Here is a 26,484-nt window from a genome sequence, read left to right as displayed (position 1 = left end):
GATCTGGGGCATGCCGTCCACGACCCGCTCTGATCACACACAGCGAGAGCCCAGTGGCAGGTACCGCGGACTCAATGTCCGCCACCACCCATCGATTATTCAGTACACAGGAAGAATGGTGATCTGCCTATGTAAACAAGGCAGATCTCTGTTCTGTAAGGAGGGAAGGCATGGATCCTGTGTTCTTGCAAAGCAGGGACAGGGATCTCTGCCTTCCCTTAGTAAAAGCATCTCCCCCACAGTACACAAACACTGGCTAGGAACACAGTTAATGTGGACGTAAACCCAAAATGTTTTTTTTCTTCTTTTTTTTATGTCATAATGTAGAGTATAAAATTTGTTATCATCCGAGCAATCCTATTTTATTGTTCAGTGAGATAAATCTTGACAAACAGAGAAAAACGTTGCCAAATCCCCCCCCCCCCCCCCTTGCTGTGAGTGACAGGTGATTTACATATTTCGTGCACTAGCCTAAGAGACATGCATTCTTTTTTTAATTCCCTCCCACTCCTTTCTTCTGCTGCTCTGCGCGGATTGGCTGTTCCACACCTCAGAGTGATTTGGCACGCTGAAGTCATGTGGGGACTTTTCTGGGTTTTGACTGGATGTTAGTGATCATAGCAGAAGTTGTGTAAGAAATACACAGGAGAAAATGTATGTTGCTAAGGGGAGTGTAGAGGTGGGCGGCGAGTCTACTGACATCACGACTCCACTTACTGAGCCCTGGAAAACAGACCCACCCACAAAATCTGCAGTTTTTCGGGCCTCATAGCAGACAGAGGGGAGACATTTGACAGATAAGTATACATGCAGGAGGCATGTATATCCTTCTAGATAACCAATATTGCAGAAGTTTAGAAAGGATGAGAGTTTACATCCACTTTAATCCCTTGAATCGCTCCCCTGATTTTAGTCCCTTCCCTACCAGTGTCACTAGTACAGTGACAGTGCATTTTTTTTTTTTAGCACTGATCACTGTATTCGTGTCACTGACCAGAGCACCTTCTTCCACATGTTTGGTGTGTCTCCCAGGTGGCAACCTTTAGACGAGACTTTTTATGGATATGTTTGAGAAATGGCTTTCTTCTTGCCACTCTTCCATAAAGGCCAGATTTGTGCAGTGTACGACTGATTGTTGTCCTATGGACAGACTCTCCCACCTCAGCTGTAGTTCTCTGCAGTTCATCCAGAGTGATCATGGGCCTCTTGGCTGCATCTCTGATCAGTCTTCTCCTTGTCTGAGCTGAAAGTTTAGAGGGACGGCCAGGTCTTGGTAGATTTGCAGTGGTCTGATACTCCTTCCATTTCAAAATGATCGCTTGCACAGTGCTCCTTGGGATGTTTAAAGCTTGGGAAATCTTTTTGTATCCAAATCCGGCTTTAAACTTCTCCACAACAGTATTACGGACCTGCCTGGTGTGTTCCTTGGTCTTCATGATGCTCTCTGCGCTTTCAACAGAACCCTGAGACTATCACAGAGCAGGTGCATTTATACAGAGACTTGATTACACACAGGTGGATTCTATTTATCACCATCAGTCATTTAGGACAACATTGGATCATTCAGAGATCCTCGCTGAACTTCTGGAGTGAGTTTGCTACACTGAAAGTAAAGGGGCCGAATAATTTTGCACGCACCACTTTTCAGTTTTTTTATTTGCTAAAAAAGTTTAAATTATGCAATAGATTTCGTTCCACTTCACAATTGTGCCCCACTTGTTGGTGATTCTTCACAAAAAATTTAATTTTTTATATCTTTATGTTTGAAGCCTGAAATGTGGCAAAAGGTTGAAAAGTTCAAGGGGGCCGAATACTTTCGCAAGGCACTGTATGTACTAAAAAGCCTAAATTGAAGAAGAAATTTTGGTTTATTTAAATTATCGGATAGCAGAAATTTTTTAAAAATATATTTTCTTCTAAATTGTTGGTCTTTTTTTTATTTATAGCGCAAAAAAAATCAAAAAACGCAAAAAGGTGATCAAATGCCACCATAAGAAAGCTCTATTTGTGGGGACAAAAGGACATACATTTTGTTTTAGGTACAACGTGGCACAAACGCGTAATTGTCAGTTAAATTAACACAGTGCTGTATCACAGAAAATGGCCTGGTCATGAAGGATAGGGTGGGGGGGGGGGGATTTTCTGGAGTGAAAGTGGTTAAAATAAATAAATTAGCCAAGGAGATAAAAACTTTATTACAACTTTAAACACAACAAAGACATATTCAGACAGGGTAAAGAAACACAGAAATCTATACATATATACAGTATACACAACACACACAGGTTATTTTGCCTGAGCACACAGTGCGGCGAAGGATTTGCGCAGGTTGGCGAGCAATGCTGAGAAGTTCTTGGTCTCCCGGATTTTCTTCTCATACTCTGCAATACACTCCAAAGGCGGATCACAGCCTTCAACTGCCAAGAGAGGAGAGAGCCATGTCAAGTCCACAGCATACCGTACCTCATTCAAAGTGTATAGAAAAAAGATGGCTGCCCATTGCACCCCCGCTCTAACTGCATTGTCACAGTGAATAAGGAGGCACATTGAAAGGGCTTCTTTGAGCAAGGCATCTACCTTTCACCCATGATGGACAGCGAGACTAAATACTTGGTACCCCAACTAAGGTGCAGCTCAAGAGTTGGGTAATGCCAGTTTCAACCAGAGGCTTCTCAGCAAAGTGTTCCCCTTTCAGACAAACATTTTAGAAATAAGTGCCCATTCAGCCCCATCTGTGGGATTCAATGTTCATTTAAGGGACATTAACCACTTTATGCAAAACGACGCACCCGTATGTCGGTACTTTGACTCTAAATACCGGGGTTATGGCAGCAGCGCCATAACCCCTGGTATTTTCGGGGAACGCCGTGTATTTCTCTTTGAGATAAAAGGGGTCTCCGCAGTGGATTTGCTGCGAGATCCCTTTTATCGGCGGCGGAAGAGGTGCCCACCCCCCCTCCCGTCGTCTCCGCCACTTGCCGGAGACGATCGCGTCCTCTCCCGTGGATGCCTGGCTGCCGACTGAGCAGAAGATAGCCCCTGTTCAGATCTCATAATTAGGAGGTCCTGTCATGCTTTTTTTCTATTACAAGGGATGTTTACATTCCTTGTAATAGGAAACAAAAAATGACCCAAAATTTATTTAAAAAAAAAAAAAAAGCGTCAAAATAAAAATGAAAAGTAAAATACAGCGAGGACATCCGATTGGGGAGGGGCCAATCTGTCATCATGCTGAGGCTCGCATACCATGGAAATACTGTCCGATTGTCTTATACCGGCACCAAGTGCAAGAGAAGGAGGATTCTAAATTCAGGATTGCCAGCAAAGGAGTGAAACCGCATAAAAGATTCCCAGAGAGCGGCAAAAGCATGTATAGAACATTGATTGGTCTTATCCCCCAGGTGAGGGCACATCAGATGAGGGGACTATCACTAATGCATCTGGATGACTGAAACACCAAGAGGAGGTTTGGTCCCTCCTTACGAAAAATTTAAAATCAGCAGCTACAAATACTGCAGCTGCTGACTATATGAACACTTACCTATCCAGGGTTCCCGCGATGTGGCGTCTGATTTTAGTCTTGCCTAGGGCAGCACAAAAGCAAAAATACATATGTGTATTTATTATTTTTTTCCCAAAACGTAAAAAAAAAATAAAAAATAAAAAACTAAAAAAAAATTAAAAAGAGGAGTTCCAGCCTGTACAAAAAAAGAAAAATTAAATTCAGCAGCCATAAATACTGTAGCTGCTAACTTTTAATATAAGGACACTTACCTGTCCAGGGAGCCCGCAATGTCAGCACCCCTAGTCGAGCCATCCATCGGCTCTGGGTGCCGGCAATCTTACCAGGGGAAACAAAGTGAAGCCCTGCAGCTTTACGGCCTGTTTCCTACTGTGCAGCCACGAGTCGCACTGCACTTATTGAATGGTTACGCTGTCTTCTGGGACCTGTGTGTCTCCTAGAAGGCAGGGACGGGGGAAGGAGGAGGGGCCTTACATTGCATTGATCGCCGCACAAAAATTGCAGCGAACTTACGAGAAAGTGGGGAGTGGATACCTGGTTTTGACAGGTATACACTCACCCCCCGAAAGGTGCCAAAGGTGCCAGGGGGAGGAAGCAAGCAAGCGGAGCTTCCCCTTTTGGGTGGAACTCCGCTTTAACCTTTAAATATATTTTTTTTTTATGTTTTAAGCTGCAGATATTAACACATTGCATGCAGATCCTCCCTCTTTTAAAGCTTACATGTTTTGGCCATCCCCATGATCACAGCTCTCACTTTGCTGTTTTTTGGTCTCCCCTCTGCCTTGCAGGGTCATAAGGAGCCCCACCAGTGTCACCCTTATGCTCCCATTACGTGAGGAAGCTACCTATCCCGACATGCACAAGAGGACAACACACTGCAGGCACGCCTCTGATTAAGGGTGACTCCCAATCATTTCCCTTAAAGGAGCAAAGGCAAGCCTTGTGTGCGTAATCTCAGATAGCATCTTCACATCAGCCAAGTTTTATGAATGAAGGGGGGGGGGGGGGGGGGGGGAGAAATACAAGTAAATGGCGCAAAAAATAAGACAATAATCTACAATAATTTTAAAAAAAGGAAAAAAAAAAAAAAAAATGGCACAGTGTTGAATAGACATAGAACTTAAAAGCACATGAGAGGCTATAGGTCCGTTCTATATACATATGTAATAAAAATAGGCACGATGTAAGTGGACTGGATACAAGGGAAGGGGGAGGGGGGGGCGGAAGAGAAGAAAAGGGCCGGGGGTAGCAAAGTCCACAGTTACGGCAGCCGTCCGGTGGAAACAGAAACCATGTTCCCGGGATACTAGAAGCAAAACAAGAAAGAGAGGCGCCTCTGGGTGCAGACTGTATAACAGTTTATTTGATTGATTAAAAGGTAATAGTAGTAGTAACACTCACATTATTGTAGTAAAAAGCAGGCAAATAAGGTCCCATACAACGGGGGGGGGGGGAAGCATCGGTGTAGTCAGTCCCTGGGATGGATGCGCCGTTCCTCTGCTTGTCTTAAAACATCGCTAGATGGTTTTACGGCCGGCAACGGTGGATGGGCGTCAGCACGAGGCTTGGAACGCAAGCGAGACTCCAGGCGAGGGGAGATGACGTCACCGGACATGTGTCGCGTTTCCTGAGCTGGCTGTGAATGACGTGACGGCCGCACTCCTTTGTCAAGCTAATTGGCGGGGACCAGTGACGGAAGATAAAGGGGAGGGGAGGGGCCAGAACAAGACTTAGCCTCATACAGTTACTAGTTACAATAAATATACATGGCTACACTGCGCAAGACACTAAATCCATATGTAACACCTATAAAAAAAAACATTTCATACCAAAAAATAAAAATAAAATATAGGCAGCAGATAACAGGTAATAATAATTGAAGTTTTACGAAAAATAAATGAATAAAAAAAATATATAAAAAATATAATAATAATAGAAAACATCTCCGATAATAAACGATGTGTGCAATATTGATTTAAGAGAACATATAGTCTCTTTAACCATTTCAGCCCTGGAGGATTTTACCCCCTTCCTTACCAGAGCACTTTTTGCGATTTGGCGCTGCGTCGCTTTAACTGACAATTACGCGGTCGTGCGACGCTGTACCCAAACAAAATTGACATCTTTTTTTGTTCCCACAAATAGAGCTTTATTTTGGTGGTATTTGATGACCTCTGCGGTTTTTATTTTTTGCGCTATAAACAAAAAAAGAGCGACAATTTTGAAAAAAATAAATAAATATTTTTTACTTTTTGCTATAATAATAAATATCCAATTTAAAAAAAAAAAAAAAAAAAAAAAAAAAAAAATCGCAATAAGCGATTATTGATTGGTTTGTGCAAAAGTTATAGCATATACAAAATAGGGGATAGATTTATGGCTTTTTTTTTTCTTAACTAGTAATGGCGGCGATCTGCGATTTTTTTCATGACTGCGACATTATGGCAGACACTTTATGACACCTTTTTGGGACCAATCACATAGCGATCGGTGCTATAAAATTGCACTGATTACTGTGTAAATGTGACTGGCAGAGAAGGGGTTAACACCAGGGGGCGCTGCAGGGGTTAATACGTTCCCTATGGGAGTGATTCTAACTGTGGGGGGAGGGGACTCACAAGGGGAGGAGACCGATCGGTGTTCCTCTGTACTGGGAACACACCATCGGTCTCCTCTCCACTGACAGGACGTGGATCTGTGCATTTAAACACACAGATCCACGCGTATAAACTTTATTTACATGGAAAACCCACCAAAGTCCACCCACCACCCAGAGGTTGTTCTGGCAGTTTCATTACTACTTTTCACTCAAAACACAGAAAAATTGAAAAAATTCTGTTTGAGCATTGGGACATCCTGCAACAAGATCCCCATCTCAAATCTAGTCTCCCCCCACGTCCGAAAGTTACATATCGTAGGGCTCCAAATCTTAAAAACAAAGTTGCCCCCAGCAGACTAAAAACTACTCCAGCCCCCCCTCCTGCACTTACCCTTATAATTGCTTGCCTGATTATGTGGTATATGGCCTCATCTGCCCATGCAACCTTATATATGTTGGCCGGACTATCCAGCCTCTCAGACAGAGGTTCAGAGAACACAGGAGGTATATTGAAGGTGGAACGGACCCACATAGTGTTCCTAGACACTTTGCGGTGGCCCATCGAGGGTCCACCTCCGGGCTAAGAGTCTGGGTTATAGAACAAATCTTGAAGTCTCTCCCCTTGGCCGAACGCTTCAAAAAGCTTTGCGCGAGAGAGACTTATTGGATCTACCGCCTAGATGCCCTTGCACCTGGAGGATTGAATGTATTGAAGTCTCTACCATCCTTTAATGTTTAACGTCTCCCTTTTTTGCTCATTAACCTGTCAGTCACACCATTATCTGTTTAAGATAATCATTATATATAGTATCTCATACATTACATATATGTCTACATTACATTCCTCATGACATTTAATTTTCTCATTATACTATCTATAGGTTCATTTTACATTCCCCTCCACATTTCCCTCATGGAGCTAGTAGCCCCCCCCGCCCCCGTACTTCCATTTCTGTCCTCACCTAAATATAACCCCCCCCCCCCCCCCCCCCCATTTTTATTTCTGCCCTTCCCCCCCCTAGTATTTCCCTTCCACTATTATTATTATTCCAGTTTCCCTTCCCCTTGCTCTCCCTCTCTTTTCCCTCCCCCTTCCTTCACCCCCCCCCCCCCCCCCCGATTCCCTCTTAGTGTCATTATAATGAATAGCCCGTTTTCTCTCCCTTTTATATATAGTATGCCCATATGGTCCTTTTATACATATTCTGCTTATATACTAATACCACCTTGCACATATACATACATATACACACACACGGTTCATTTATTGACAAACCTTTCCTTATTAGGCATTACTTATCCCTACATGTTTCCATACATGCACTCTCATGTGTAGGTATGGTTTGCCTGTATACTCTGATTATTTAAAAAAAATCTTTCATAACATTTATCTCGATCAAATGGAACCCACCCCCCCCCCCCCCCCCCCCAGTCCTCCTTTTCATATTTGATTATATTGCTTTTACAGAGACTATATGTTCTCTTAAATCAATATTGCACACATTGATTTTTTTAGATGTTTTCTATTATTTATTATATATTTAATTTTTTATTATTAATTTATTTTTTGTAAAACTTCATTATTACCTGTGATCTGCTGGCTATATTTTATTTTTTGATAGGAAATCATGTTTTTTTATAGGTTTTACATATGGATTTAGTGTCTTGCGCAGTGTAGCCATGTATATTTATTGTAACTAATCACTGTATGAGGCCAAGTCTTGTTCTGGCCCCTCCCCTTTATCTTCCGTCACTGGTCCCCGCCAATTAGCTTGACAAAGGAGTGCGGCCGTCACGTCATTCACGGCCAGCCAGCTCAGGAAAACGCGACACATGTCCGGCGACGTCATCTCCCTTCGCCTGGAGTCTCGCTTGCGTTCCAAGCCTCGTGCTGACGCCCATCCACCGTTGCCGGCCGGAAAACCATCTAGCGATGTTTTAAGACAAGCAGAGGAACGGCGCATCCATCCCAGGGACTGACTACACCGATGCTTCCCCCCCCCCTCCGTTGTATGGGACCTTATTTGCCTGCTTTTTACTACAATAATGTGAGTGTTACTACTACTACTACCTTTTAATCAATCAAATAAACTGTTATAAAGTCTGCACCCAGAGACGCCTCTCTTTCTTGTTTTGTTTATGAATGAAGGGGCACGCTGGTTTCAAGAATCATGGGACATGTAGTCCCGAAGAGTTATCAAGTAACTAGTTGTGACCTTATGAGTTAAAGTTCCCCAACCAGGGAAGCGACGCAGAGAAAGCAAGGGAGTGCAAGATAAAAATGTTTTTTTTAGGACTTCAGTGGAAGTAATCAGTTATTGGAATGTACCATTTTTGGTCTATACCAATGAGTTTATCAAAAAGGCAAGGCTTTAGTAATATTTTTACTCAAGTTTACACAGTCACACCAACATGTGTTTCACCCCCATTACCAGTGATTTTAAAGTCTCCTCCCCCATCACGTTTGTGGTTGCGGAAAACACACAAAAGCACACCTTTCGTTTTAACATGCGTAAGAAAAAAATTAAACAAATAAAAAGATATAAAACCGGTATCGCTAAAGAGAATGTTTTTGTCATGTGATGTGTTATAAAGAATAGGTGTGAACAGGGCTTATGACCGAAGGGTGCACATGCACTTGCATCCTAAGGGAAAAGGATTGGGATAACAAATCACATGACTTACGCTTATATTCTCCTTCCTCATTGAAGTAAATGATGCAGGAAAATGGCTCCTCCAAGTCCTTTGGGTTAATACAGCGGAAGACAAATTGCAGCTTGTCACCTGGGAAGAAGGATGGCACTTGGTAAGCAGGATGGGAGAAGAAGGAAGAAAAGAAGAAAGATGAAAGAAAAAGTGCTTGTGCTTCCCAACGGAACAGATACACAATTTTATTTTCTAACAGCATTATTCCAATGTTAGCATGATCCAACTGGTTGCTTGGAACATTAGAATGTAAGCTCCTCTGGTGCAGAGATGGATATGAAGGTCTCAGCATTCTGTGTAATACACTCCGGAAATGTCAGAGCTATATTAAACGTATAATAGTATGAGTGTGCTAAGGCATTAGATTGCAAGCTCTTCTGGGAATCAGGGCCGTCTTTAACCTCCCTGGTGGTATGATCATTTTAGATTTTAGGTGCTGAAAGCGGTACAATTATTTTGCATGAAAATTTGGCATTTTATATTGTAGTCCTGTAAATTCTTAGGAATAACTCACTTAAATCTGTCCAAACCAGAGTCTAGCAGACATCCCGGGTATGATAAAGTTTGAAAAATTAAATCAAATTATAATATAATAAATAACTATAAATAAGTATACCAAATAATAATAAAAATGATTCAATAATAGAGGTCGACCGATATGGGTTTTTCGCTGGCCGATGCGGATACCGATATTTAGAAATCGCCACGGCCGATGGCCGATATATGATGCCGATTTTTTTTTGGGCTGATGATATGTTAGGCCGATTATTTTTTTCCCTTCATCTCATAAAATCTAACAGTTAGACACCTTTCACACTGGGGAGTTTTTCAGGCGCTTTTGGGCTAAAAATAGCACCTGTAAAGTGCCTGCAAAACGGCTCCCCTGCAGTCTGTGTGGAAGCCCCGAGTGCTGTCACACTGAGGAGATGCGCTGGCAGGACGTTAAGTCCTACAAGCAGCATCTTTGGAGTGGTGTATACCGCTCCTCCACCACTCCTGCCCATTGAAATGAATGGGCACTACTGCCGAAGCACCTGCAATGCGATTTGGCAGCGGCGCTTCACGGGCACATTTAACCCCTTCCTCAGCCGCTAGCTGGATTATAAGTGCCCCGTTAGCAGCCGAATAGCGCCGCTAAAATGACTGTAAAGCGCTGCTAAAACTGGCAGCATTTTACCGTCAACGCCTGCCCGCTCCAGTGTGAAAGCAGCCTTAAGTGATGCAGAAAATTTCTTACATTTAATAAACAAACATCCAATCAGGTCACTTGTATGTATAATTTAGAAAAAATAAAATGATAGAGAATATATATATATATATATATATATATATATATATATATATATATATATATATATATATATATATATATATATATATATATATATAAATTTTTTTTTTTTATTACACAAACCAGGTAATCAAAACTTTTGGATGAAAAAAAAATGGGCTAACGGTTTTATTTATTTTTTTTTTTTTAAATCAGTGTATTTTTTTCTAAGAAAATTACATTTGAAAGACCACTGCGTAAATACCGTGTGACATAAAATATTGCAACAACCGCTATTTTATTCCCTAGGATCTCTGCTAAAAATATATATATATATATATATATATATATATATATATATATATATATATATATATATATATATATATATATATATATATATATATATATATATATATATATATATATATATATATATATATATATATATATACGTTTTGGGGGTCTAAGTGAATTTCTAGCAGAAAATACAGGATTTTTATTTGTAAGCATCAAGTGTCAAAAAAGATTTAGTGCCCGTTCACACTACCGCGACTTGTCAGACGACTTAGCCGCCTGACAAGTCGCGCTCCGTTCTGTACTATGGAACAGTTCTAATAGGAGCGACTCAAGTCGCTCCGACTTAGAAAAAGGTTCCTGTACTATTTTTGGGGCGACTTCAGGCGACTTGCATTGACTTCTATACAGTAGTCGTTTTGCAAGTCACTGCTGAAGTCGTGTGCAGGTCGTGTCTGAGTCGCGCTGCAAGTCGCGTTGCCCCTCTGTGAACGGGCACTCAGTCTTTAAATGGTTAAACTGAGAACTTCTACACACTGAGTTGAGTTCATTCAGAAGTGTAAACATTGCATCTCTGATCTTTTCTTGGCAGACTGCCCAGAGAGGAACCAAGTAGCTTCACTGCTGTCTTCAGGCAACTTGCATTGACTTCTATTACTGAAGTCATTTGCAAGTCACGCATATCATCGGCCCTTTTTAACAGCACAATCGGCCGATGCCGATTAATTAATAAAAACGCCAAATATCGGCCGATATATCGGTCGACCTCTATTCAATAATGTAATAAAATCAAACATACTGAAATTTGCTCAGTTGTAGAATTGTCACTGTCATTACTTTTCAGTATTTGATGACGGATCTCCCCATAAATCGATATCGCTCAATTCTGCGAGTGATTCTAATTTATTAGCGCTGTTTTCTAGCTGGTCTAAAACCTCTTTTGATGTAAAGGGACAGTTTTGGTTGCTATGGACAATCTCCAGTTTCCAGGCAGAAAGAAGTTTTTATAATATAAAACTGCATGCAGGACACTGGGCAGACCACTAGGGACAAAGGGGATGTGAAATAATTACATAACAACATACAGTAATGTAATCTGTAAGATTACATTATACTGTATGTATAGTGTGTGTTTTACTTTTTGAATTTGGCACCGTTCTCCGTCCCTGTGCGTCGCAACGTTCGCAGGGAACAGAGCCCGGCGATGTGCAGGGAGACATCGCTGGATCCAGGGGACAAGGTAAGTAAGCTCATCCTGGATCCAGCAATGCGATCCCGAGTCTGGCTCGGGGTTACCGCTAATGGTACTGAATTTTCACCCCGAGCTAGATTTGGGAATGCCGCCAGGGGGGGGGTTAATATTGATTGGACCCTGGGCAAAAAAATAACAAATTCTTGGGCCCCCTCTTTTAAGCAATTTTGCTCTCCACCTGCCCTGAGACAATAGACTCAAAATAGGTTTACTGTATCTGATCAGACAGCGATTGCGTTTGGTTGCCAGAGGTTACAGCATATCATTACCAATTAGTTGCTAGAGGTTACAGCACATGATTTCTGCTTGTTGATTGGTTACTAGAGATTACTGTATATCAATACTGCTCACTGATTGGTTGCTAGGTTACTGCACATCATTTCTTCACTGCCTGCACACCATGGACTTGGGTGGTGAGGGGACCCATCAATAGACAGAAAACCTCTAGGGATCCTAGAACTCCTGGGATCAGTGGCAGTGCTGGGGGAGGGGAGGAGGTGATCAATGGCAATGCTGATTTTCTTTTTTTACCGACTACCAATATAAAAGAGGCGTTTCAGCACTGGCCACCAATGTAATAGGGGTTTACACTGACCACTAATGTAATAGAAGCATTCACAGTAACCAAAGTAAGGAGGGGTTTACACTGACCACTGTTAATGAAAGGATTCTACACCAAGCTTTTGCACAACAGGCTGATGTTAGGGTTAATGACCGCAGTTGCAGGCAGGACTTTCAAGCATGCCCCTTTACCTCCCCAGTGGGCAGCAGTCAGTATAGGTGATGAATGCCGCCTTTATTTATATATCAAGACCGCTGGCCGCAGCTATGTACATATGAATGCAGCCTCTATTTACATATCAATGCCGGTTAATTACATGTAAACACAGGGTCTGCAGGCGAGTCATCTGTATACAATAGGGCAGAGTCGAGCAGCATTCACTTCACACTGAGATATTGGGACACAGCACAGGACTAAAACTTCAAAAAAGGGACAAAGGAATTTAAACCAGGATAGTGGCAAGCATGAGGCAGCTGCTTTGGGCCCCATAACAATGACAGGGCCCAGGGCAGCTGCCCATTTTGCCCTGCCTTAAAGACTGCGCTGTAGAGAATGATGCGATTGGCTCAGTGTTCTCCATACAGCACTGCGGAATGTCAGAGCTATATAAAAAAAAACAAATGCGAGTGTTGTGGGACAGTAAGAGTGTAAGCTCTTTTGTTGCAGAGACAGAAGTGACCCCTTCATCACCACCACATAGGCCTAAACAGCTCAGCTACTAAGTAGAGAAACGTTTTTGGCTAAAGTTTACACCCCAAGCTGGCCCGATCCAAATCACAAATCGGCACTAAACTGGCATCTTGCGGCCGGACTAAAACTTCGAAAATACATCTGATCTATTCTCCGAAAACCGCAACATTGTTGTCCCAAGGAAGATTGAGGCACTGGTAAGCTCTTTCTTCCTTTCTAAAGAGGCTAGATTCCCAGTTATCATACAATCCTTAGACTGGAACAACTAAGCAGGTCAGAAGTCCTGACTTCACTGGGTGCATGCTTGTCCTACCTCAAAGACTCAGAGTAGGAATAGTTTTAAAAGGAGGTGAGGAATGGCAGCCCACACACTGCTCTCCTTCACAACTGTACGTACCACGAAGTTTCCGGATCTCCAGTCCCAGGCGATCTTTAAATAATGCTGCAGATTTCTCAAGTTCCTTCAGTTTTTCTTTGTTGGCTTTCTTACTAGCCAGTGCCACTAAAAACAGAAATGGAAATCCTATTATGATTCTGAATGATCCTCCATAACCTGCATCAGCAACATGTCTCAGGCTGAATTAACAGCTGGGTATTTTGAATTGCGGGAAAAATAAAATAAAATTGCATAACGCGCTGAAATCACAACAAATCGCAAAAAGCCTGTTGCCCAAAAGAAGCTCCTGAACCATTTCTGAGCAACAAGCTTTAAGTAATGAGGTTTGCCACTACTGCAGCATGTGACAAACGTGGCAGCACTGCACTTTTAGGTGCCATTCAAATTAATGACATCTGAAATGTGCGATTGGTCATTCACATCTAGGCGTTTTAAAATCGTGGGCAGAATCATGGCAAATCTGCCCATGATTCAAAACGCCCAGGTGTGAATGCAGCTTTATAGATGAACTCCAGCCAGAAACCCACTCCAGTTTTTTTTTTTGGGTCTGATATTTGCAGAAAAAAAAAAAAAATTCTATATTTTACACACTTCTGCAAATATTATGTAAAAATCATATTATATATATATATATATATATATATATATATATATATATATATATATATATATATATATACATATATATACATATATACACATATATACACATACACATACACATACACACACGTATAGTGCACAAAGCAAGGTACACAAAGACATGTATGAGAGAGTTTGGGGTGGAGGAACTTGACTGGCCTGCACAGAGTCCTGACCACAACCCAATAGAACACCTTTGGGCTGAATTAGAGAGGAGACTGAGCCAGGCCTTCTCACCCAACATCAGTGCCTAACCTCACGAATGCGCTTCTGGAAGAATGGTCAAACATTCCCATAGACACACTCCTAAACCTTGTGGACAGTCTTCCCAGAAGAGTTGAAGCCGTTATAGCTGCAAAGGGTGGGCCAACTCAATATTGAACCTTACGGCAGAGGTCAAGAACCTGTAGATCACCATTTACCAGTAGATCGCAGTCTGACCTAGGGAGCAAGAGCCACATAAGCTGATGTCTCCTCTGTAGTGCCGGCTCCTGTCCCATGCAGAGGGATACCAACTGCACTCCTCTTATGATGGCTAGCCATCTCCAGAGTGGTGCCAGCAGCAGGAAAGAAGAGATCTTCAGGTCAGTGTGAAGCAATACACTGGGCATAATAGTGTAGGGCTGCTTTCACATTGAGCCACAAATCAACCACAAGGATTTACCACCCCCCAACTTTGTGTGAACCAGCCCAATGGTGCCACTGCGAAATGCAACTAAGGGCTCATTCACAAGTGCAGCAGGCATTGCTGCTCCTCTGAAATGCAATCTGAGTGTATTTGACAGGTGGTGATGAGGCGATATGTTGCCTCCTGACCACCTTATTTAAAGCCATGATTGCTGTGCGATTGCGACACGGTAGTACGGTAGACATTTAAATCAGGTGTGAGGAGGCGACACTGCTCAGTGATTTTTGACTTCTCCCATGTTGTTCAGGTAGATGTCCACCTCTTTAAAGCGGGAGTCCGCCGTTTTTTGTTTTTTTTAAAGCCAGCAGCTACAAATACTGCAGCTGCTGACTTTTAAAATAATGACACTTACCCGCCCAGCGCGCCTGCGATGTCGTCACCTGAAGCCGATCTCTCGATCATCTCTCGGGTGCTGCCGCCGCCATCTTGGGTATGGGAATCAGGAAGTGGAGCCTTGCGGCTTCATTTCCCGGTTCCCTACTGCGCATGCGCGAGTCGCGCTGCACAATAAGGATGGTCCCTGCTGTCTCTGGGATCCGTGTGTTTACCAGCAGGCAGCGGGGGACCTTCGGAAAGGGGCGTAGCTTCTGCAGATATCTATGCCGGAAGTGGGTGCAGATACCTGTACTGTACAGGTACCTGCACCCCCCTGAAAGGTGCCAATTGTGGCGCCGGAGGGGGGGAGGGTTCCAATGAGCGGAAGCTCCACTTTAAGGTTGCCTACCCCTGCCCTACAGACTAAGATGCCAATAAAGTTCATGTGTGTGTAAAAGGCAGGTGTCCCAATACTTTTGGATAGAGTATATTTTAGACACGCACTAATATATATATATATATATATATATATATATATATATATATATATATATATATATATATATATATATATATATATATATATATATATATATATATATATATATATATATATATATATATATATATATATATATATATATATATATATAGTGGATCAGGGTACAATCTTGGGCAACTACAAACCCTTCCCCCCAGCTCCCTGTTCGTTATGAGCTACAGACTTTTATGGTAATGACTAAGCACTAACATTTGCACGAAACACGTCTACCTCCTTGTCCCCTGCTCCATCTGTCAACCACTGGTCATATGAAGCTTCAATAAAAGGATTTTTGGAAGAGCAGCCGTCCAGAATAATTTCCTTATGATACACAGCATGCGAGCTGGGCTAGCACCTGACTAGTGTGTGGGGGGATTAATCAGAGACTCACTCACCTGGAGCAGCTTTTTTTTTTTTTCGTTTCATTACAGACTTTTAGGCTTCATTCACATGGGTGTACCTATGCTAACACCCATGCGAAGGCCTGTCTTTGCCCACAGGACATGCATAAGTGTTTCATGCATCCATGTGCAGGCAGTCCCATTCATGTCTTTTAGAACAGGGCATCTGCATGAACACAGCTACTGGTCCCAATTTGACAGCTGATAGCGTGTGTTCAAGGACATACACCTGCATGCCTGCCAAATTGGGAGCAGATGCTGTGTCCGTACATCCGCTGTGTCCCAACAGACATGAATGGAACTGCATAAACGCGGGTGCATGAAACACCTGTGCCTTCAAAGATGGGCCTCTGCATGGGTGTAAGCATAGGTACTTCAATGTGAACAAGGCCTTAGTTAGAGAAGTGCGTCAGTGGACTACAAGTGTGATAATCATTGTACTCATGTTCCATTGAGGAAGTCCATCTGCAATTTACATCATGCTACACTCTAAATATGGGTGTAACATGGTCTAAATGGTGGAGTTATCCTTTAAAAAGTAATAGTGGATGTCGGGTATTGGGACCCAAACCTGAGCCCCAGCATTGAACTTACACTCCTTCTTCTTGTTTAAGTCTTCCCGTAACTTCTGGATGTGCTCAGCCAGCTCCTCACACTGCTTCCTGTTGTCTTTCAGCTTGGCGGCCTCCTGTAGGATTTCCTCCTGCTTCTCCTCGGTGCGCTTGTTCTGCCACTCCACATCTATGTACAGGAATTGGAGGACAAATACATCTCAACAGGATTCTAGGATCATTTTCCATTATTAAAGTGATCCTAAAGCTATTTTTTTTTTAAATTTCAATGAAAAAGGATTCTATACTTACCTGCTCTATGCAATGGTTTTGCAATGAGCTGTACCTTTCTGGAGTCCCTCGCCATCACTCTCCACCCCTTCCTTTTTTTTTTACAAGTGCCTCTTCAGCAAGCTGTGTGCTATGGAGGTACCCATGTGGGCATGCTCCCAAGTCAGGCTGTGTGTCCATAGACATATGGGGCATTTTTTTTTTTATCTTAATGCATAGAAAGCATTAAAAAGAAATGTTTAGACTTAAAAGCTGAGCTCCTGTCTTCCCCAAAACATTTTAAAAAGTCAGCCGCTACAAACACTGTAGCGGCTGATTTTTAATGTAATGACACTTACCTGTCCAAGGATCCAGCGATGTCCTCACCCAAATAGATTTTTCAAATCGGCTTCGGGTGAATATGCCAGCATCAGAAGAGAAACAGGAAGTGAAGCCTTGCAGCTTCCCAGCCGGTTTCCTACTGCACATGCGCGGGCCGTGCTGCACCTTGTGAATGGTCCCATAGTCTTCTGGGACCTCTGATGTGTCCCAGAAGGCTGCGGGGCAAAGGGGGCGTGCAGCGAACTTCCGGCTCAGTTCGCTGCGGCAATCCGAGCTGGAAGTTGAAGCGGGTTCCTGTCAAAACCATGTACCTGGCAAATAGCCATGTAGGAGCATTTTATTACAGTGCATGTCTCTTCTACAATAAAAGCCTGTCTGCTGGCAGTTTTTGGACTTTTGTTCCACTTTAAACCAGTTCTCAGGGCTCCCCCGATCTACCCATACCCCCTCCTACCTGATCACTAAGGATGAAGTTTACTAAAACTGGTGCAGCTGTACATGGGAGCCAATCAGCTTCTAACTTCAGCTTCTTCAGTTAAGCTTTGCCAATTAAACCTGATTGAAGCTGCATCAGATTTTGCACGCTCCAGTTTTAGTAAATCTACCTCTAAAATGTTCTATTTACGCACCTAATTTTTCACGTGATGGTCCAGTTCAGAGTCTTCTCTCCTCGTCTGTTTACCGGACCCAGGGTCCTTTGGGATGTCCACATCACTGCCATCATTGACTCAAGAAGGTCCTCAAGAGCCAAAAGAGAAGTCTGCAGCAGTGATGTCAATGGAAGGGGACTATCCAGGACTGTCCAGTGTGGGCACAACTGCAGGGGCTGGATCAGAGGTGCCTCACACCCAGAAAGGGGTCAGGTGAGGTGCCTGAGCAGAATTCATAGATTAGTATAGCTTGCTTTGCAAGGGAAAAAAAATAAACAAAAACATGCAGAAAGGGTTAGAGGAGGTTGGGAGGAAGGTTTATACCAGCCCAGAAATGAACAGACAAAATTAAGTTTGTGGAACCTGAAATAACCAAAATTCTGTAACTTTTCCAGCTAGAAGTCCAACAAAGTCCACCGCCTCACCTTTTCTGAATTCCAGAGACTTCGTAATCATCATCTCTCCTTCTCTGTATTTTCTAGCCCAAACCTCTGCAAGGAGAAAACGCAAAGAATAATAATTAAAGAATATGTTACCCCAACTCTTCATATTTCTAATGTGTCCATGTTACTATGCACTTGTGATAACCTCTTCCCACCCACACCTCTTTAACCACTTCAGCCCCAGGATTTACCCCTTTCCTGACCAGAGCACTTTTTGCGATACGGCACTGCGTATCGCTGACAATTGCGCAGTTGTCCGACATTGCACCCAAACAAAATTGACGTCTTTTTTTCCTCACAAATAGAGCTTTCTTTTGGTAGCATTTGATCACCTCTGCGGTTTTTATTTTTTACGCTATAAACAAAAAAAAGCGACAACTTTGGGAAAAAAAATAAAAAATGTTTTACTTATTGCAATAATAAATATCCCCCAAAAATATATTAAAAAAACAACCTTTTTTCCCAGCTTAAGCTTGATATGTATTTTTTTTTTTTTACTAAAAATATATAGAAGAAATCACAATAAGTGTATATTGAATGCAACATTTCTAGCGTCTACAAAATAGGGAATAGATTTATAGCATTTTTATTATTTTTTAATGGCGGCGATCTGGGATTTTTATCGTGACTGCGACACTATTTTGGGACCATTGTCATCTATTCAGTGATCAGTGCTATAAAAATGCACTGAATACTGTGTAAACGAGATCAAGAGGATGGGCTTCCACTGACATGACAGCGATCCCGATGAGAGGGAGCGGTGATCTGTCATGTCACAAGGCAGAACAGGGAAATGCCTTGTTTACAAAAGGCATCTCCCTGTTCTACCTCTCCACAATGCAATCGCGGGCTGCAGGCGAACATCGTGCTCCTGGGACCCGCAAGCACACTCCCACGGTGTGTGCACGCGCCACTGCGCCCAATAGGTGGCAGATTTAAAGGGAAGTACAGGTATGCCCATTTGCCTGCCTGTGAGATTCTGCAGAAGTACATCTGTGTGCGGAGGTCGGCAAGTGGTTAATAGGGTCTGTATTAGGGGTCGACCTATTATCGGAGTGACCAATTATTGGGGGCCGACATTTCAATTTTTTTTCAAATAATCAGCATCGGTCAGAAACTTACCAATATTGGTCAGACATCCTCCCCCTGTCCCTGAGCGGTGCTCGCTGCAGTCTTTGCCAAAATGTCAGCGGTGCGGCGAGAAGCAGAGAAATTACATCATCTCTCCCTGCCCACCGCGCATCACTGCTGTTCCACCCCTACAGCAGGGCCACGAAGGCTGCTCTGGACAGAGCTGCGGGCGAGCAGAGAGATAGCTACCTCATCTGTCACCACCCGCACCGCATGTGGAAGTTTACCCGCTCGGACGCTGCTGGGGAGAGGCTGCCAGAAGTAGTGCCTAACTGCATCTGGGTGGCAGGTGACAGTGATGTACAGAATATCATCACCTAATATCATTTATTGATCTGAAAGGCGGCCAGAAAAAAAAAACGATAGTGGTTGACCCCTAGTCTGTATGCCCAGAGTGGGGGCCGATATTTCAATTTTAAGGGGGAACCCATAAATTAATGGGTCCCCCCTTACATCAGCATTTCCATCAGTGCCCTCCCTTAAATCAGGATCCCCACCAGGAATGGTGACAACATAGTTCGCCCCACATCTGGGTCCCCCTCACCTCAGATTCCCTTTTACATCAGGGTCCCCCCCCCCCCACACACATCTGGGATTCCATCATAGTCCCCCCCTACATCAGGGATGATGACATCTGGGTCCCCCTCATCTTGGAGTCCCCCCTCATCAGGGTTTCCATCAGAGACCCCTAACATCAGGAATGGTGACAACGTAGTTCCTCCCACATTTGGGACTCCCTCACCTCGGAGTCCCCATCAGGCCCAGCCCCCCCCCCCCCTCAGAGTCCCCCTAACATCATGGTCCCCATTAGATCCTCCCTTGCATTAGAGTCCCAATCAGGGATGGCAACTTTGCAGTTTGCCCCCACATCTGGGTCCTCCACACATCAGATTCCCCCCTATATTAGGGTTTCCATCAGGAATGATAACAGTCCCCATCAGGGACGATGGCAACGCAGGAGACGAGGTTGGACAGTGAAAGCAGAGACCATAGGCAGCCTCTGCTGACCTGAATCCTCAATCTATGCAAATCCTGTGGCAGGCCACATACAGCCCAGGGCCACAGTTTGGAGGCCCCTACTCTAATTAATTTTGGTGTTGCCCCCTGTATATTGTTTTGAATGAAAGGAGTCATTAAGAGTTTGGATTCATTTGTTTGGTCTTGCGTAGGGCTGCAACTAACGATTATTTTCATAATCGATTAGTTGGCCGATTATTTCGAATTAATTGGTTAATAACCATAATAAAAAATAAAAAAAGTGGGTCAAACTGACGTTCATTTTCAACCACAGTGACGGGAAATTTTGGAAATAATAGAAAACTTCTTGGTCAAAAGACAATGTATGTGGTTTTTGTTCAGAAATGAAATGAAAATTTCAAACAAAATTCTTTCATTCAACAAATGTACAAAGATTTTTCATCTGAATATTCTCAAATGAAAATTGATTTGTGCGGCCAGCATAAGGCTCGGTACACACCTATGCAGTTTTTGCTTTTGATCTGTTTCTGCAGTGCTTTTTGCTGTGCGTTTTGATTTTTGCGCACGTGATTTTAATGCAATTTGCGTTTTTTGCATTTTTTTGGGCAGATTAAAACACACATTGCTGCAAAAACGCATTACATTCTTTTCTGCAGCTTCTCCATTGAAGTATATTGAACCAAAAAAAGCACTGTTTTGCGTTAAAAGTCCCCGACCCTTTCCAAATATGCAGCGGCTGGAAAAAGCACAGATATGAACGTGTTCCATAGGAAACCATGTAAATGAACTGTAGTGCGTTTCTGCAGAAAGCGCCAATAAACATATAGATGTGAACCAGGCCTAAGATGTTTAGTAACATAATGGGGTTAAAAAGACTAAAGTTAGCCCTTTATAGTACAAAAAGAAAAGAAGATAATCACTTCTGGAAGGGGTTCATTTTTTTTTTTTTTTTTACTGTAGAACAGTAAATGTACTTTTTACAGTAGTGATTATATTTTTGTACTATAAAGGGCTCATTTTATTTTTATTTTAACCCCATTATGTTACTGGTCGATTAATCGATTATGAAAATAGTAATCGGTTAATTTCATAATCGATTAGTTGTTTCAGCCCTAGTCTTGCGTATTTATTTTTATACACAGGAGATGTGACATCAGACGAGGAATAGAGGAGATCTATTGATTGATCAGAGACATTCGTACAATAAGCTTCCTATGCTGACCCTTGGTGTGTACAGCTCATGATAAGAATCCACCAATCCCGCCAGCGTCAGGGAATAATCGGACATCTTTACGGTTAGACCCCCCTTCACACTGGGGTGCTTTGCAGGCACTACAGTGCTAAAAATAGCACCTGCAAAGCGCCCTTAAAGAGCGGCTGCTGTCTCTCCCGTGTGAAAGCCCCCGAGGGCTCTTACACTGGATCGGTGCGCTGGCAGGACGGTAAAAAAAAAAAAGTCCTGCTTGCAGCATCTTTGAAGCGGTGAAGGAGTAGTGTGTATACCACTCCTGCCCATTGAAATCAATGGGGCAGCACGGCTATACTGCCGGCATAGTTCTGCTGCTGCAGCAGTGGTTTTAACCCTCTCTCGGCCACTAGTGGGGGGGGGGGGTAAAAGCATTGTGCTAGTGGCCAAATAGCACCGTGAAATTGGCGGTAAAGCGCCGCTAAAAATGAGAAGGTCACAATAGGGGGGGAGCAGGGGGCGGACCACCACTGGAGAGGGGGGTGGATGGGTCACAGGTGGGGGAGGGTAGAGTTGGGTCACCTGTGAGATCCTTCAGAGACTCCTTGTACACATCCCTCTCCTCCTGGATGGAATTCTCCTCGCTGCTCTGACTGATAAAGTGGCTGCGGAATTCCTGCATACAGGACAGCAGCGCCTGCTCGTCGTCCATCTTGCCAGCCATGATGAACCTGGAGAGAGGAGACAACGAGGTGTGTGAGAGAGAAGGCCGGCCGGCCCCTCCGAGGGGGGCAATAGAGGAGACAGCACCAGAGGAGGAAGCTGAACCCGCACAAGTAATGAGGGAACATGGCCACCCCCAGGACAGAGATCATCACTCCCCATACACATCATACTGAGATAAATAATACACCAGACTGGACAGGTCATCTACCACACTGTATATCCTGGATAGTAAGCCGCCACTCCACCATGGAACTGTCCAGAACACTTTACTGCAGACCAGGTAAAACATCACAAGTGTAGTCCTCTTACGCGTTTTTCCCTGCAAAGACCCATAAACAACACCAGCTACAATTAAGGCCCTTTGTGGGGTGAAACACGTAAAGTGATGAAACACGTAGGGGTGAAACACCCAAGTGGGGTGTACAGTTCCACGGTGGAGTGCCGGTGTTCCGTCAGATTGGGGAACCCCCTCAAATTTTGTAACAGAGGCCCACATTCCGTCACGGCCATCTTGGAAGTCACCAAGCGGACATCTTTTTACGCCCACCGAAATCTTGCATTTCACACTTATTTTTTACTACTAAACTGAGCTAATATCATGAAATACAGTATTTAGAAGTCTGTAACACCGTTTTGTTCTTGAATTTTAAAAGCAGCGGCGAGCCTGCTGATCTCACAGATTTGCTGATTTGACAGAACACCGCTGATTTTAAAATTCAGCTTTAGAACAGTGGCATGGACTTCTAAATACTGTATTTCACGATATAAGCTCAGTTTACTGGTAAAAAGTGTGAAATGCAAGACTTCGGTGGGTGTAACAAGATGTCTGCTTGACAACTTCAGACTGTAGGGTTTACAGCGGGCGAGTGCGGGGTGTACCAAGATGGCAGAGACAGAACGTCACTTCCATAACAAGATTGATGGAACACCAGCTTACTGCACAGGCAACCTTTGCACCAATCCTCCTCACATATCCAATACACACCTGTGAGGAGCGGAGGGACTTTCATTTGCTTTATACCACACAGTACCCCATCCCTCCTTTCTCAGTGACCCCAGAACCCCTCCACTGGGGGCCCAGAGGAAGATACAACCCTGTCTGTCCTATTACCCCTCTATTCTCCCCCAGTGTCCCCTAATACCCCTCTACTCCGTTATAACCCCCCCCCCCCCCCACCATCATCACTAGTCTATACTATTACCCCTCCATTACCTAAAAATACCTCTATGCCCGATTAACCTGCCATTTCCTATTACCCCCCCCCCCCCATACACACAGTCCTATTGCCCCTTCATTTCTTACTATTAATACCCCCCCCCTCCAGTCTGTCCTATTACAACTCCATTCTCTATTAATACACTTCTACCCCCCCCCCCCCCAGTGTGTCTTAATACCCCTTCATTTCCTAATAATGTCTATCTACCTCAACCCCCCCCCCCCCCCCATTCCCTAATATTAATCTCCTCTACTCCTATTACCCCACCATTTCCTGCTAATACCACCCCCTCCTCTAATCTGTCCTACTACCCCTCCGTTCTCTATTAATACACTTCTAACCCCACCCCCCCCCCCCCCCCGTGTGTGTGTCTTATTACCCCATCATCATTTCCTAATAATGCCCCTCTACCCCCCCAGTGTGTCTTATTACCCCATCCTTTCCTAATAATGCCCCTCTACCCCCCCCCCCCGTGTGTCTTATTACCACTTAGTTTCCTAATAATGCCCCTTATACCCCACTCCCCCAGTCTGTCCTATTATCCCTTCAGTTCCTAATAATGCCCCTCTACCCCCCCTCCCCAAGGGGGTCTTATTACCCCTTCATTTCCTAATAATGCCCATCTACCCCCCAGTATGTCCTATTACCCCTCTATTCCCTAATATTAATCCCCTCTACTCCATTTCCTACTAATACCACCCCCCTCCTCTAATTTGTCCTATTACCCCCCCCCCCCATTCTCTATTAATACACTTCTACCCCCCGTCTGTCTTATTACCCCTCTATTCCCTATTATAACCCCACCCACCATCACTAGGCTGTCCTCTCACCCCTCCCCTAGTCTGTCCTATGAGGCCCCATTCACATGGCTGTTCTGATCAGGCCACTTCTTCCGATGGGACTGATTGGACGGTCCATTCCCCCCGATGGAGCAGCGCGTGCAAAAGAACTTCTGTCCATTTACACCCGCCCGGAACAAATGTAATGGGATCTGGGGGGCAGTCAGGTGTATACAGAGTCCGTATACTACCGACCCCCCCCTCCCCCCCCCCAATAGCGCACAGCAGGGGGAGGGTGGAGGCTGTATGTGTCCACTGTACAAACACAGAGTTGTCATCTGCCACATCTGCTCCAATCAGTGGACAGATCCCCCTCCCTATTAATACCCCCCTATGTGTTGCGGAAGGGGGGTCATACACACCCCTCACCAGAGCCCACCGTCCTATTCATGTCTATGGAATCAGCAACTGCAGGACCCCCCCCCCGTCCGTATGGATCATGGGGGTCCCTGAACACACAGTCCATTCATTACTAACTCCCTAGCAGACAGAGCTGTTACCACTAGCAACAATCACCCGATCCCTCCTCCTCTGACCGATCATCCCGCCTACTCCTCCTCCCGGTACCGGTGGCTCTCCCCCTCTCTTCTCCACTCACCCTCTTCAAACTTTGCCGCTCGCGGAAGATCCGTCACCTGACGCAGTCCGCAACGTCAACCACCGAGTAGATAGCCGATGCTGACAGACTGGCGCCGCCATCTTTGTTAAGGGCAAACGCCAGTTTTTTTTCTTTTCTTTTAGATTCTGAGAGTCAGCGGGGAGGAGGGGGATATAAAAAGTCCACTAAAGCTTATATTTTGTTTTTAATGCTAAATGAGGTGCTGTTAGAAGAATTTGCATTCTCTTGCTGTTGTTTTTATTTTTATTATGTGTCTCCTTCTAGTTCATCCTCCCCCTCCCCCAACTGTACTGACCCCTACATTTTTCTGTGTTACACAGAGCTGCAGACATAGCTCCCCCAGGGAGAGTCCCCATCCCCCTGCACTCTCTGCATTACTCACCCCTGACCCCTGCACTGTCTGTAATATCAACCCCTGACCCCTACACTTTTTGCATTGTGCATGCCCGAGACCTTTTCTCTCTGCAAAATGAACCCCAGAGCCTTGCACTGTCTGCACTATGCACTCCTGACCCTGAACTCTCTATGATATGCACTTGTGACCCCTGCACTCTCTGCATTACATGCGTCTGACCTCTGCATTACACAAGCCTGACACCTGCACACTGCATTACACGCTGCTGACGCCCGTACTCTCTGAATTACACGCGCCTGACCCCTGCACTCTCTGCATTACACGCTCCGGACCCCTGCACTCTTTGCATTACATGCTCATGACCCCTGCACTCTCTGCATTACACGCTCCAGACACCTGCACTCTGAATTACACGCTCCTGACCCCTGCACTCTGCATTACACGCCCCTGACCCCTGCACTCTTTGCATTACATGCTCCTGGCCCCTGCACTCTCTGCATTACACACTTCTGACCCCTGCACTCTGTCTTTGCATTATGCACTTGCTCTCTCTGTGATATGCTCTCCTGAGCGCTGCACTATCGACAATGTGAACCCCAATCATCTTAACGCTCTGTGTTACGCACTCCTGAACCACGTGCTTTCTGAGCCCCTAAGCCTTGCACTCTCCACGATATGCACTCCTGCACTACACACTCCTGACCACTGAACTCTCTGCAATATGAACCTCTGAACCCTGCACTCTCTGCAAGATGCTCTCTCCTGACCCCTGAAATCTCTGCAATATGAACCTCTGACCCCTGCACTCTGTGCAATATGAAGTCATGATCTCTGACCCCTGTACTTTCTGTGATACGCACTCCTGACCCCTGTGCTCTGCAATGTGCGCTTCTGACCCCTGCACTCTCTGTAATGTGCACTCCTTACCCTTGAACTCACTGTGATATAATAAAAAGTATAACAGTGCTATTTTATTTCAAAATTTAAGTTTTAATATGATATCTTTATTTGCAAGCATCCATACAGTGGTTTTGAGTGTTCAGCACTGGCTTTGTTCACTGCAATATGAACTCATGACCCTCCAACTCCTGCACGCTTTCTGATATGCAAGCCCGAGGCCTGTACTCTTTGCTGTATGCACCCCTGCGTGAGGGGCCAGGCCATCTTCCCCTTCACTGTAGATGGGGTAGGTAAGGGGGGGGGGGGCAGGGGGCATTTAGCAATTCTAGCCGGAGTAAATTACCACCTGGACAAGACTTTGAACAGGGTGGATTTGATTTAAGTCAACTCGATT

At 44.2% G+C, this 26,484-nt stretch overlaps 1 protein-coding gene across 2 annotated transcripts; it reads right to left on the bottom strand.

Moving 5' to 3' along the window:
* Window positions 1-2,176: 2,176 nt before the first annotated feature.
* SPC25 (SPC25 component of NDC80 kinetochore complex) lies at window positions 2,177-24,883 on the bottom strand. 2 transcript variants are annotated; one of them, XM_077463726.1, is made up of 7 exons: window positions 24,815-24,883; window positions 22,017-22,165; window positions 18,122-18,187; window positions 16,478-16,624; window positions 13,297-13,401; window positions 8,808-8,906; window positions 2,177-2,417 (listed from the first exon to the last, which is right to left on the bottom strand). In XM_077463726.1, exons 2-7 carry the CDS (start codon window positions 22,156-22,158, stop codon window positions 2,287-2,289), a joined length of 690 nt encoding a protein of 229 aa, XP_077319852.1. In that variant the 5' UTR covers window positions 22,159-22,165; window positions 24,815-24,883; the 3' UTR covers window positions 2,177-2,286. The 2 variants fall into 2 exon arrangements, with proteins under 2 accessions (XP_077319852.1, XP_077319853.1); XM_077463727.1 differs by lacking the exon at window positions 24,815-24,883 and adding an exon at window positions 24,717-24,791.
* Between the last annotated feature and the right edge of the window lie 1,601 nt (window positions 24,884-26,484).

The sequence above is a fragment of the Lithobates pipiens genome, unplaced genomic scaffold, assembly GCF_037356315.1.
Source record: "Lithobates pipiens isolate NorthernLeopardFrog02 unplaced genomic scaffold, aLitPip1_a1.2 Scaffold_30, whole genome shotgun sequence".
NCBI classification, from domain to species: domain Eukaryota; kingdom Metazoa; phylum Chordata; class Amphibia; order Anura; family Ranidae; genus Lithobates; species Lithobates pipiens.
This window is presented reverse-complemented; position numbering and strand designations above follow the sequence as displayed.

Coding starts and splice junctions, on each gene's coding strand:
- SPC25 (XM_077463726.1), bottom strand. CDS start 22,158: ATGGCTGGCAAGATGGACGACGAGCAGGCGCTGCTGTCCTGTATGCAG. Junction 16,625..18,121: donor GTCTCTGGAATTCAGAAAAG/GTGAGGCGGTGG, acceptor TCCTGTACATAG/ATGTGGAGTGGCAGAACAAG. Junction 8,907..13,296: donor GGAGATCCGGAAACTTCGTG/GTACGTACAGTT, acceptor CCTTCTTCCCAG/GTGACAAGCTGCAATTTGTC.